Below are 11,983 nucleotides of genomic sequence, written 5' to 3'. Positions count from 1 at the left end.
GATACTACTTTCTGTGTGAATACTTCTTGAATAATTATTAATAATGGTGCAAATATGTTATATAAAGAATTGCAAAGGCAATGATTAAATTGCATTTTCGTAAATAATTATAAATTGCTGAACCTTCCATCGTTACTTTGCGTGACGTCGCGTAAATAGATGCTTTTATCTTAGCGCGAACGCAGGTATCTGGAGACTTGTCTATATAATTATATATGGTCTAAGTTCTACAGTGTTCTAAAGTACGCTGTTTGGATCGCATGCTTCATTCTTCTCCTCGCCGTACGAAGGAGAAGGATAAACTGAGATTTCCAATAGCGACATAGCATAGAGAAAATATAATAAGAGGCGTCACTCCGCGCGGAACCTTTGAACTCCTTACTTGACCTTGGCATTTAAATTGGTTGTCTATTCGAGCGGGATATTCGAATCGACTAAATGTAATACGGGTTTTCCTTCGCTTGTATTTATGACAATTTTGAAAACCTATTTACGTTATAAACTTTCTGTATATTATCAGTACTGTTTTTCGTGAATATATATATATATATTAATACTTTCTAGGTTTGAAAAGTTTAAAGTTAAAGTCGACGTATACGTGTAAAAAAATGCTACATTTTTAAACATAGCCCGGGCCGGCCCGGACTGCGCCCCGCATATTTTCTAAAATATTCGATAGTTCCCATTTTTTCAGAAGAGGGAGAAAACAAACGTGTTAGAATTAATCACGGGGCACTGCAAACGAAATATTTGAACCTTACCGCAGTTTGCTGATTATTGCCGAAGTTTACCGATCATTGCCGAATGGGCATTTAAATTGGTTGTCTTGGTGATTTCCCCAGATTATTTCTGTCCTTGTCGAGTGACGCCTCTTATTATATCTCCTCTTTGGACATAGCCTGATTTCTGGTATGCATTTCGGAACGTTCGTCTAGCCATTGCGCATGCTCGAGCGCAGCTCGCATTCGAAATTCGAAATTTAAATCCCTCGATGGATTCATCCAGCGCTTTTTTTCTTTGTCATGTTTATCGTTACAGAATAATAAAATTCCTGTTGATACGCAATGCTAGCGTTAGAAATAATAATGCGCTCAATTACACCAATTAAATAACACTTCCGTGGATAAACAATAATTAAGATAGCGAGAAAAATGAAGCGATCCGTCACCCGGCGTTTGGAAGGCACATAATAAGCAATTTTAAATACAAGGAATTATGAAAGCAGTAAAAGCAGTCAAGTGGGAGACGGTTAGCAGACTATATCTGACCATGCACTAGGTTCGATAGCGGCAGTAAGTGTAAGAGCAACGCCTTTATCAAGATACCCATCGATGTATTCAAAAGTCGAATCGTACGGTTAAATCGTTACGAAGAATTTCCTACTGGGATTCGTTACTGTCTCCGGCGCTTTCACTATCTAATATCCTCTCGTATAATTTCCAATAATAATTTAGAATAATTATTAATCGGAAAATTCTCGGAGTGTAACGTTTGAAGGAATCGAGCATGTTCGTCGGACACTTGTTGCTCTTGCCACTCGCGCTCTGCTTCGCGAGTGGATTTAAATTGAGCGAAAATGAGTGGAAAACTAACAACGATACCTCGCAAAGAGATCGTATCGATTCTCCAGAGGCTTACGAAGAAGACGAACAAGTGTTTCCATCAAATGCGTCGGTATCGCCGTGGAACGAGCTCGTGGACATTTGGAGCCCCTACCTGATGGCAAAACTGTGGCATCGCGATGCTCGCGAATCGCTCAACATTTCCGCGGCTTGTGGTAAAGATGTTACGGACTACATAGCGGCCTTATCAGCGAGAAAACAATGGGCATTAAAAAGTAAGTAAAATCCGCAAAGAGAACTTGCCTCCACTTTGTCAGTTTCAAATTCCAGATTCAATCGAATCCAGTGGCGCACTCAGGATTTAATCTTATTGTGGGAGCTGAGCTGAACGGATAAAAATAGTTTTATTGCAAATTAAAAAATTTCTTGCTCCGAGTACGTTAACACGCTAAATATTTGTATTGAAGACCATCGCGCTCGCTATCTTTGATTCTTGCGGGAAAGCTTATAAGCACCCCGCAACCACCTTTAGGGTACGTTTACGTTGGAGCTGCGATAAACGATCAGAGCGACGATAAGAGCGAGATGACTATATAGATGACCAACGATAAAAGCCTGGAGAAAGAAATATTTCTCTTTCTTCGCTATTATCGCGGCTCCGACATAAACGCACCCTTAGGAAACTGTGCAATGAGTAATGCAATAATTATAATAGCATTTGATCAGGCAGGAGTCAAGTTGAGATTTAATTTTCCTGCGCTATAATGATCATATTTGTACGGTGCTTAAATATCTATTAATGGACCGTGACAACCACGGGTCTCGCGGTATGAGGAAATTGATCGGTAGCACCTACCTAGAGGAAGTTGTTAACGCACGTTCGGACCGGTTTTACTGTAATGGATGAGACTTTCTTCGTGCTTTCGATCCGGCAGCAAATCGTTTAACGTTACATTCAATTGCATAAACCCCCGGGGAATATGGTACAGCGGTGATTGCTTCAGCCAACATAGGTATCAATCTGAAATGGTACCTCTGTAATTTAGAGGCCCAGTGGAGAACAGGCACATGCGCATGAATTTTCGTTTCTTCATACCTACCATTAATTCATTCCCGCAATGTAGCGTAATTCATGTCATATTAAGTTTTCCTCGCGCCGAGGAAAAACAAATCCGTTGTGGAAAAGGTGGCCATGAAGAAACATTGATTAATTTCTCAGCTAAAATTTGCCAACAGTTTCATTTACTATCTAATTCAAGTACCGTTTAAAATAATTACAATTTCATGCCGCGCTTCCTATGAAAATAATTTTTCCTTCAACTCGCTTGGCATTGAAATTATGAAACGGTGGCATGTGTCTGTTTCCCACTGGGACCCGCAATTCTACATTCTCCCCTTCATCGGGAGCCGCGACTCCCTTTTTCCTAATAACGTAATAGGGGAAATGAACGACAAAGTTCTAGAAAGACACCGTTCCTCGAAGAAAGAAAAGAAGTAGATCTTTCCAGGAAGAACTTAACCATTACGACCGAGTTGTATAGTACAGAAAACTATCCCCTGTAATTAAGTCCGGCGCGTGGTGTTTTTTTTTTTGAGTGCGCGATAAATGTTTGGCGCCTTCCAAAATTTTTTTTTTCGAATTAATTGCGAATAAAAAAAACAGGGAATAAAAATCATACAAAATCTCTCTGCAATATGATCTTACTCACGCCCTGTAGTTTACGCGCCTTTTCTCTTCCGCGCTTATGTGTATCGCGCAGTTTGCCCACGCAACCAGCCGGGTCTGGCTGTAATTCTTTCAAACCCTGCGGAGCGCAGAATACGAATGAGAGAGCATTGTATGGTAACCGTATTGAACCGAAAGGAACTTGATCTTTACGTAACAAAGTGTTTCTATAGGAAGTGGAAAACTAATCAAAACGATTATGTTTCCCAGAAGCTTCCGGGTATCGGTCCTACTTGCCTTCGGAAAATGATCTCGAAACGATCGAACTTTTATCAGAGATTACCGCAGGTGCCCTTCACTTTATGATGGTCGCAACAATTTTTTTTAGTGGCAGACGCAACTGGGAGGCATTCATGGGGCTTGCTTTCCGGCAATATGTTATGGGTAGGATCTCCCGGTCAATGTCGACGGATGGCAAGCGAATTCCTCCAATGGCAGAAGGATAAAGAAGCTCAGCGTAAAAAGCACCTGCCACCCTTCTTGGTCAGCATGAATGCAGCCACCCTCTCTTTCAGCATTCTGCACACCGCGGAATTAAACAAGGTAGGTACTGGAGTCTGTAGGGGATTAGTCAGGTGGTGAATCTGGAGTTCTTAACTAGTTACGCTACACTTACTTATACTTAACACTACTTATTATTTAATTACCTATACTACATTACAGTGAAAACATCCCTTAAGGGTTAATGTGTGTTTTTCTATTTTCCAGTATATCTTGAAAACTATAGTAGATATAAATAAATTGTCGTAAAGAAAATTTAATAGTTTCGTATGCTGTATTAACGAAGTTGAAATCTGTGGCGGGGGACATCTTCTAGTTGAAATTACAAATTTTTAACAATTTGATTAGACAGTTTTATAGAACGTAAAAAAACGTGAAATTTTTATTGCAATAATTTTTTTATATCTACTATAGTTTTCAAGATATACAGGAAATTAGCCGTTGCTCATTTTAATATTTAATTACGGCTGTTTACTGTTTACCTTTCTTTCTATACTCCTATCGAGTGTTCTCCAGCCGCCACAAATCTACCGCAATGTCTGATAGAATGACCCAAACTGGACGCGGCTCAACAACCTTCGTTCTTTAGACTTACAGTATCCTAATGGGATTGTGTCTACCCGATTCATGCAGTCCAGAAGACGTCAAGGAGCTTTTCCACTTTGTTCAGGGTAAACTTAGAAACGATTCATCGACGAAGGTAGTGGTTGAACTCGTTCGAAACCTGTCGAACGGATACTCGTTCTGGGAGGACCCCGTATTCTACGTTTTAGCGTGTGTATTAATTATAGTACCCAGAAGTTGGACGGCTAAGAGTGTTGAATAACTTGCAGGGTTACATTCGTCGTGGTCATCGTTTTTGTCATCCTGGCCACTTTCTACGACATTTCCCTGAGGTACAGAGTATTACGTATGGCGAAAGAAAGGCACGGGAAAATGGTAACAGAAATGAAACTCCTGAACTCCGATCGGGTCGTCGACGATGAAATCACGCTGACGAAGCTGTGGTCGGTGACAGAGCACAACGCCACTCTAGGTACCTTCGCAGAATCCCCGTCGCATTGCTGCCGAAAAGTTCGCGAAACTCTCTGACTTTACCCGCCGGCTAAAATTCCAGACTTGAACAATTCGGAGAAGGTGGCGAAACCCCTGTCGGAGGCACTGCTATCCTTCAGCCTGCTGTTGAATCTGTCGAAGATGTTCAGCCTCGAGGTGGGAGCCGATACTTTAGCGCCGATTCATGGCTTGAAATTTATAACCATGCTATGGATCATCCTAATCCACACTTGCATGTCGATGTCCGCGATTGCTGGTACGTGAGAATCTGCAAATTCGTTGATTGGAAAAAGCGCACGTGGGATAATTTCATTACCTTCGCAGATGATTCGTCGTTCAGATTAAAGGCGGAGGAGGATTTCTTTTACCAAGCCATCGGCAACGGCACGTACTCTGTGGACACGTTCTTCTTCATTAGGTACTCAATCCAGACTTATTCTATGCTATCGTGGGATCAGGAACAACTATAAAAGGGAGCCCGGAATAACATACCTCGGCGGATCGACTTTGGCGGAGTTGGTTAGGCGGATGGCTAGTAACGCAAGGACCCCGGAAGATTATGGGTTCAAGTCCCGTCGCCTCAGGAATACTTTTTTCTTGGCTTCCGAACACATAGGGACTACAAAACACACTAGAATTAATATTATATTAATATTAACCGCATTATTTACAGCTATATTATTAATATTAATCGCATTATATACAGCTAAAATATTACATTAATATTAACCGCAAGGATCATCGATAATCCTCGTTTCAGTGGCTGCTTGGTATCCTTCCTCTACTTCCGCACGGTCACGAACGAGCATATCCGGAAGAAGAGTATAATACAACAGGGCTGTTGCGGTCAGGTCCTCCAGTTCATAGGGACGGTGTTGTACCGATACTTCCGCCTGACTCCTCCTTATCTACTCCTGATTGGCCTGACTCAGGTGTCCCTGTCTTGGTACTACGAGCACACGATGTTCGACTTGCTCAAGCGCGATTACCAGAATTGCAGAAGGTTCTGGTGGCGAAACGCCTTGTACATAAACGCGTACTTCTCGTACGAGGAACAGGTGAGAGAGCGTCGCTCTAAAATAGAATATAAAATACAGATGATGGTTAATCGTCTCTCATGCGTTTCAACAGTGTATGATGTGGAGCTGGTATTTAACCAACGACACGCTGTTTTACATCATTGGAATAATCATCCTCATAATCGGCGCAAGGTATACGATATTCGCCAATGGTGTCAGGAATGCCTGCTAATCCGAGAACGTATTTATCCGCAGATTTATTCCTGTCGCCGCCTTTATGACGATCTCCGTTCTGATCGCGTCTTGGATCACCACGGCCGTTATCGCGTTGAACGAGCATCACGTGCCAAGGTAACACCTCAGCGGGTTTAAATCTCCGTTTATTACGACTGCCGCTCAGTGAAAGTCTCATGACAAATGTACGTATAGCATTCAAGATCCGTTCGCGCACTACGACAGCCTCTACGACAAGCCCTGGTTGAGGATCGGACCGTATGTTCTAGGGATGATTACGGGGTGGTACCTCTACAAATCCAACTGCAAGCTGAAGATCCATACAGTGAGTATAATGAGCGGAGGATCCTGTTTCGCATTTAGCTGCGAAGTGAACGCGTATAATACAGGTAAAACGAGGGTAGAACTCACTCGAGTCGGTGAGAGAAACAAGCGGTGCGTTTTAAGGGTACCCTGCTCACCATTTGTGTGACTAATCGCCGCTGTTTATGCAGGCGGGTGCTAGGTAAGAGATATCGTAATCCACTTTCTCCGCGATGATCCAGGAGCGCAAAGACGGTCTACTTAGCGGATGAAGTTCCTCGTGCTTGTATAATGGATACCGTGACTCGTTGTACTTGCAGACGGTTGCGTTGCTTCTATGGGCGCTCTCCTGCTTCACGATGTTTAGCATAGTGTACGGACTATACGGAAGTGGCTACGGTCCATTCGTCTCCACGTTGTACACCGCGCTATCGCATTCCGGATGGGCGGCCTCCCTGTCGTGGATTTTAATTGCTTGCGTCTGCGGGCACGGTGGTCGGTATCGAAAATTATTCCGTTGCCAGGGGCGGATTTGTATACATATAGGCTAAGTAGCCTGCAGCCTCGATGCGGATAAAATATTACGCTTAATTTAAGAGAAAGGACCACTTATTTATTCTGGCCCTTTTGACCGGGTGATCTTTAACCACAGAGGCTTGAGACAATTTTTAAAAAAAACTCGCGTGTGAGGTGTCATATTGAATTAATTTTAAAATTGTCTCAAGTCTTTTAACCCTTCGTGGTCACACTTCTGTGAAGTTACGCGGTGGTCACACTGGATCCAATAAACCCGGCCGATTTTTATACAGTTACCTTACGAGCTTTATCGGTCCAATCGAGTCCCAAAAATTATAATACACACTTTGAATATTGTTGAATATGGAATAGTCGCGTTTTTGTAAGAAATTAAATGACAACTTGTTCCAAAAAAATCGGAAACCTGTAAAATCCTGAAAAACGAGTCTTTCTACTAAAACAATAATACGGTTTTTTATGTTTCAACCAATTTACATACAGATTGTGGCTGATACTAAGAAGATATAGTCCTTTTAGAAAAAAAGGTATTTATTTCGAGATCTGAAGATGAAATTGTTTAGTAAAAAAACCACGTTTAATTTATAGAAATAACTATTTATTATTATTATTATTAAATGATTATTATTATTTTTACTCATAAGAAAGTAATTTAACAATGAAAAGAATTGAATCTTGTTTTCTCCCGCGCATTCGGCACACAAATACATTCTGTGTCGAACTAATTATACGCACATATAACTTGAGGGGAAAAAATATCGTCACAGTCATACACTTTACATTTTATTGAAGTGAATTTCTCGAATTAGAATTGAAAAAAAAATTTCATTTTTTCGATAAAATTTACGCTCAAAACCGATTGTTTTGTAACGGCTGCCACTCATCAACGCAATTTCATATTCAAAAACTGACGGTCTCTAACGGAAGAGGACACTTGAAATTTCCGTAAAATGTCAGGTCAATGCTATTTCAAAGTCAGGAACTTACCGGTATGAAGCTCCAAAGTCAAAAAGCGGGTCCATTGGACCCAGCGTGTCCAGGAAGGGTTAAACTAAAATATGCGATATTTCGCGGAAAGGGCGGCAAACAAGGCCGCCAGGTTTAAAAATCCGCCCCTGTCCGTGGCTCATCATCTCTCGATCTCAGATTTAGGAAATGCCCGCTAACGGCCCGTGTGCTTTCAGGGGTGGTAAACAAAGTGCTGTCCTGCAAGTACTTGTACCCACTCTCCAGGTTGAGTTACTGCGTGTACCTGCTGCACCCTGCTATCATACGCGCTGTGTTAGTAGCAGGAGAGCATTCGCTGCATCTGTCGGAGGGATTCGTGGTACGATGATCCATATTTCCCAATCGCGAGTTCAAATTGAATTTCTCCGATTACCGATCGGGCAGAGCGGTTCGTTTCAATTCCAAAGCCTCCGTCAGATCTCGACTCCTTCGAGTCTTCCACCTGCTGTTCCCCTACTTCTCCCACATCTCCCTCCGATCTCATTAATCCCCCACCTCATTTCCACTCTCCATTTCTCCCTCTCCCCACTTTCACTCTTTCCCGCCGGAGAAAGTGGCGCTCGCCCCGAACGGAGAATTTCGCCGCCGAGCATTATTTTTAATCTTCGATCATTTTCAACAAATCGAAAATATTCCGCAGACAATTATGTTCCTCGGATTCACGGTGGCGTCGTATGCCGTTGGACTGTTCATCAGCTTGCTCTTCGAGGCTCCTATGGTGTCTCTACTAAGAATAGTTCATCCCCTGAGGCAGTGGAAAAAGGAGTAACTCAAACGGAGCCCTAATTTTACTTTCGATCTGTAAGGCCTATTATTAGTACGCCATCGACGCCAGCAAAGGATATTTCACCTTGTTATCTGTTTCGTAGCTAACCGTGCCGAGCAATTTTACTTTGCTCTGATTTCTTATTGATAGCAGCTAAACGACGCGTGGCCGCGAGGCAACCGGAACGTTGCGTAAGCAGCCCGAGAAAAATGAACGGGATCTATTCGTCCTCGCTGGAATATCCGTGGATACTTGCTGAAGAGGCGCGTGCTTCTGTAAACACAAATTCGATTAATTTTAGAGAAGAGATTTTTTTATTACGTTTTAAGAAGAAACATATATCGAGGCGATTACTCGCTGAATGGATGGAATTCGCGGTAGGAGAATTTAACAAGCAGTTCCAAGGAAAACTTGTTGAATAGCTGGAAGGTCGGTTTATGCATAAGTAGATTAATTAAAATTCACGACTAATCTCACAATAGAGGTAGCGCAGCTCGGAAATTAAAAGAAACGAGACAACGGCATCCTTGAGACCGACGCGCCGGTCGGGATCCGAATATTTCTACAAAATCCAAAAGCCGCTGTACTTCTTTCCACTAATCCACGCTTCCTTCGAATCGAATGCAACCAAATCCGTAAATGTCCACAGTCATGCTTCACCTTGGATTGCTCGTGGGTAGTTCTGTGACGAAGGAGCGATGATCGATGGAGCTGCTCCGAAATAGAGGTGAATCGCGAGAAGGCCGGACTCGGACCTTTGAAGGTGAATCGAGATCTCGTTGGGCAAGTTCCAAAGCTCCTTAATCGCGTGACAGAAAAGCAGGGCGCCAGGAACTTAAAAATGTCCCCTTTGAACAGTTTCCCTCAGAACAAACATGCAACTCTGGCGATTTAGAGAATTCCATAATTAAAATAGTCCTTTAACCATCCATCCCACAAAAAACTGTCGGAAACGATCGTGAACATTTTTATTCGATGGCTCCATGGAGAAGGAAAGCAATTAAAAAGTCCTCGTAGAAAACACTGTACTGACAAAATTAATTTTTTCAGCTGAAAATGTTCTACGTGCCAGTGCTAATACTATAGCGTAGAATTTTAACGCAATTTCCCTTTGTAAATAAGTTACCAATAGTGGTGAAATATGGTACAGCTGGTACTTACATCCAACTCCACTTCAAAGCAATGTAAGAGCCAATTAAGCGATAGGTAAACAGGACTGGCACTTACGGTGCCTGGAAATTTAAATAAACGGCACATCCAGGGTTTTCTACAAATAAAATTCTTTCTTTTTCATGAATTCGGACTATATTAATGCAAAAAGTAGAAAATTTCGTGATGCATTTGGGTCATTGTATACCGAAGCATATTTAGCAATGAAAGCAAATCAAATTTCGTAAGTCATTGAAAGTCAGGAAAGTTTTTTCTCTCTTCCGAAAAAATTTGATTCTTGGCACAGTGTTTTCTACAAGGACACTTCAATTATCAGTACGTATCGCGCTGTGCTTGAAGAACACGGAAGTGGAGGCCCGTCAAATTAATTCGAAATGCAGGAGCCGAAAAGTATTATACGCGTTGAACTTGAGGTCTCTGCTCGTTGTACAAGCTGTAACGGTGAGAGACGAATCATCGGGACTAATGATATTTGCCTTACGTCGAACTACGTGGAACATTAATACAGCGCGGATCAGAAACGGGGACTGGTTACGTTTTGGAACTTTCACTATTGAGTTAGCTGAGTTAAGCCAGATACGGTGAAGCTCTAAAAAGACTTGCCTCCGTTCGTCACCCAGGACCAACAGCGGCGACTCAGCAGCGAGAACGTGCTGCAACAAACAAGGGCTACGCGTGTCAGCTACCTGTGTCAACTACGTCGCGTCCGATTTTCACGCGACTCGCGTTGCAACGGCGCGTGCACCGAATACGAACTCGAACACCTTTAACAATCTTCTCAATGAATCCACCCAGATACGTAGCATTGATCCGCGATAACAGTATGTAGATGGACAGTTATAGAGATTACTTAAAAGCGAGGCGTGTACGGTTTATGAAAAGAGCAACGAGCGACGGAAAGGAAAACGAAGAAAACGAATTTCAGCACGACCGAGCAGCCAATAACAGGGTTCAACGAAACTCCCGTGCCAGAGAAAGGGAAACGCTATTCTGATAGCATGAAATTTCCCGGTGAAACTCGTGGAATAGGCTCTATCGTCGGTTCAAGGCGAATTCATGTAAAACATTACCGAAAGCCTCGCCGCTCATCGTTCTTAACCGGCTCCCGTAAATTAGCCAATTTATTTAACGCCCATTAGTCTCTTAAGGACCTTTATAATCTAAGCTTCGAGTCTAATATCCATAACGCCTATTATCCCTACCGATTAAACCATAATTAAGGGGGAACGGCGAGGAATGTCAATTCTTCGTGATTTTGCGTTTTATAGCGTATCTTGTTGGTGGCAACTGGGACTGCAGAACTGTCGAATCACAGAAGGTGTTATAAAGCTCAAATGCCCCCGTAAGATAACGTTAAAGACTTGGTGTACTGGTTAAAAACAGAAAATGCCCACTCTGCGCTGGAACAAAACACTCAACTTTCTGCGTAAAGCCGTTTGTGACATTCCCTGTTGTTCCCCTTATCGTTAAATTGACCTTCTATCGAGTGCATTGAACTCTGGACGGTGGTACCAATTTACATATATTTGAAAGTGGCACTATGCTTTTTTAATGGAATCTCCCGCTTGATACGGACCCGTGGCAGAACGTGCGATTATCCTCTCGATCTCTATCGGATGTTACATCGTTAGGTTCTGAGTTAGCACGCCGGGTACCAGTTTCTTATCCATTCATCCGTTTTGGCGCGTAAGAGCTAAACAGGAGCTCGCGGTGGAAGCGCTGGAGGGCACGGGACGTTAAGTAATACCCATCGGGGAACAGGCTTAGCTTTTCAGAATCTACTGCCTCGTTCCTTCGACGGACACGAAGTTAAGCCGAGCCACGCATGTTTGGAACCCGGAGAGCCGTGGATCGCCAGGCAACGGTGCCCGCCACTCCGGCGTTCACTTTTCGATACGGGGAGGTTTCTGCCGCCCCCCACCACATGCCCCCTCGCACTTTCATTACTACCAAGATATTCATCCGGCGAAGTCATTTTTCTACCACTGCCGGCCTCGTCGCTCTAGCTGTTCCTTGGCCATCAAACAAGGAGGTGCCACGCGGTAGACAGGCGACTCCTCATCGAGACTCCCGATAACAGCGTCGCCCGACAATCTCGTCCCCA

At 43.0% G+C, this 11,983-nt stretch overlaps 1 protein-coding gene and 1 long non-coding RNA gene across 3 annotated transcripts; one reads left to right on the top strand and one right to left on the bottom strand.

Annotated features, from left to right (window-relative positions):
- Window positions 1-235: 235 nt before the first annotated feature.
- On the top strand, window positions 236-11,967 carry LOC143371939 (O-acyltransferase like protein-like). Of its 2 annotated transcripts, XM_076817615.1 has the most exons (14): window positions 236-1,837; window positions 3,617-3,831; window positions 4,379-4,563; window positions 4,623-4,825; window positions 4,907-5,101; window positions 5,170-5,263; window positions 5,606-5,903; window positions 5,977-6,056; window positions 6,120-6,215; window positions 6,294-6,423; window positions 6,722-6,896; window positions 8,120-8,262; window positions 8,584-8,744; window positions 8,813-11,967. In XM_076817615.1, the coding sequence occupies exons 1-13, from the start codon at window positions 1,507-1,509 to the stop codon at window positions 8,710-8,712; spliced, it is 2,274 nt and encodes a 757-aa protein (XP_076673730.1). In that variant the 5' UTR covers window positions 236-1,506; the 3' UTR covers window positions 8,713-8,744; window positions 8,813-11,967. The 2 variants fall into 2 exon arrangements, with proteins under 2 accessions (XP_076673730.1, XP_076673729.1); XM_076817614.1 differs by having other exon boundaries at window positions 8,584-11,967.
- On the bottom strand, window positions 1,646-3,563 carry LOC143371985 (uncharacterized). The gene is made up of 3 exons (XR_013086173.1): window positions 2,663-3,563; window positions 2,419-2,583; window positions 1,646-1,946 (listed from the first exon to the last, which is right to left on the bottom strand). It is a non-coding gene; the product is annotated as an uncharacterized LOC143371985 (long non-coding RNA).
- Window positions 11,968-11,983: the final 16 nt, after the last annotated feature.

The sequence above is a fragment of the Andrena cerasifolii genome, chromosome 8 (assembly GCF_050908995.1).
Source record: "Andrena cerasifolii isolate SP2316 chromosome 8, iyAndCera1_principal, whole genome shotgun sequence".
Taxonomy (NCBI): domain Eukaryota; kingdom Metazoa; phylum Arthropoda; class Insecta; order Hymenoptera; family Andrenidae; genus Andrena; species Andrena cerasifolii.
The sequence above is the reverse complement of the archived record's forward strand: the minus strand, read 5'-3'. Positions and strand labels throughout refer to the sequence as shown.

Excerpts from the sequence above, each read along its gene's own strand:
- LOC143371939 (XM_076817615.1), top strand. The coding sequence starts at position 1,507 with ATGTTCGTCGGACACTTGTTGCTCTTGCCACTCGCGCTCTGCTTCGCG. Across the intron at positions 4,826-4,906 it reads AGAGCACAACGCCACTCTAG|ACTTGAACAATTCGGAGAAG; the intron begins GTACCTTCGCAG and ends CTAAAATTCCAG. Across the intron at positions 5,102-5,169 it reads GTCGATGTCCGCGATTGCTG|ATGATTCGTCGTTCAGATTA; the intron begins GTACGTGAGAAT and ends TTACCTTCGCAG.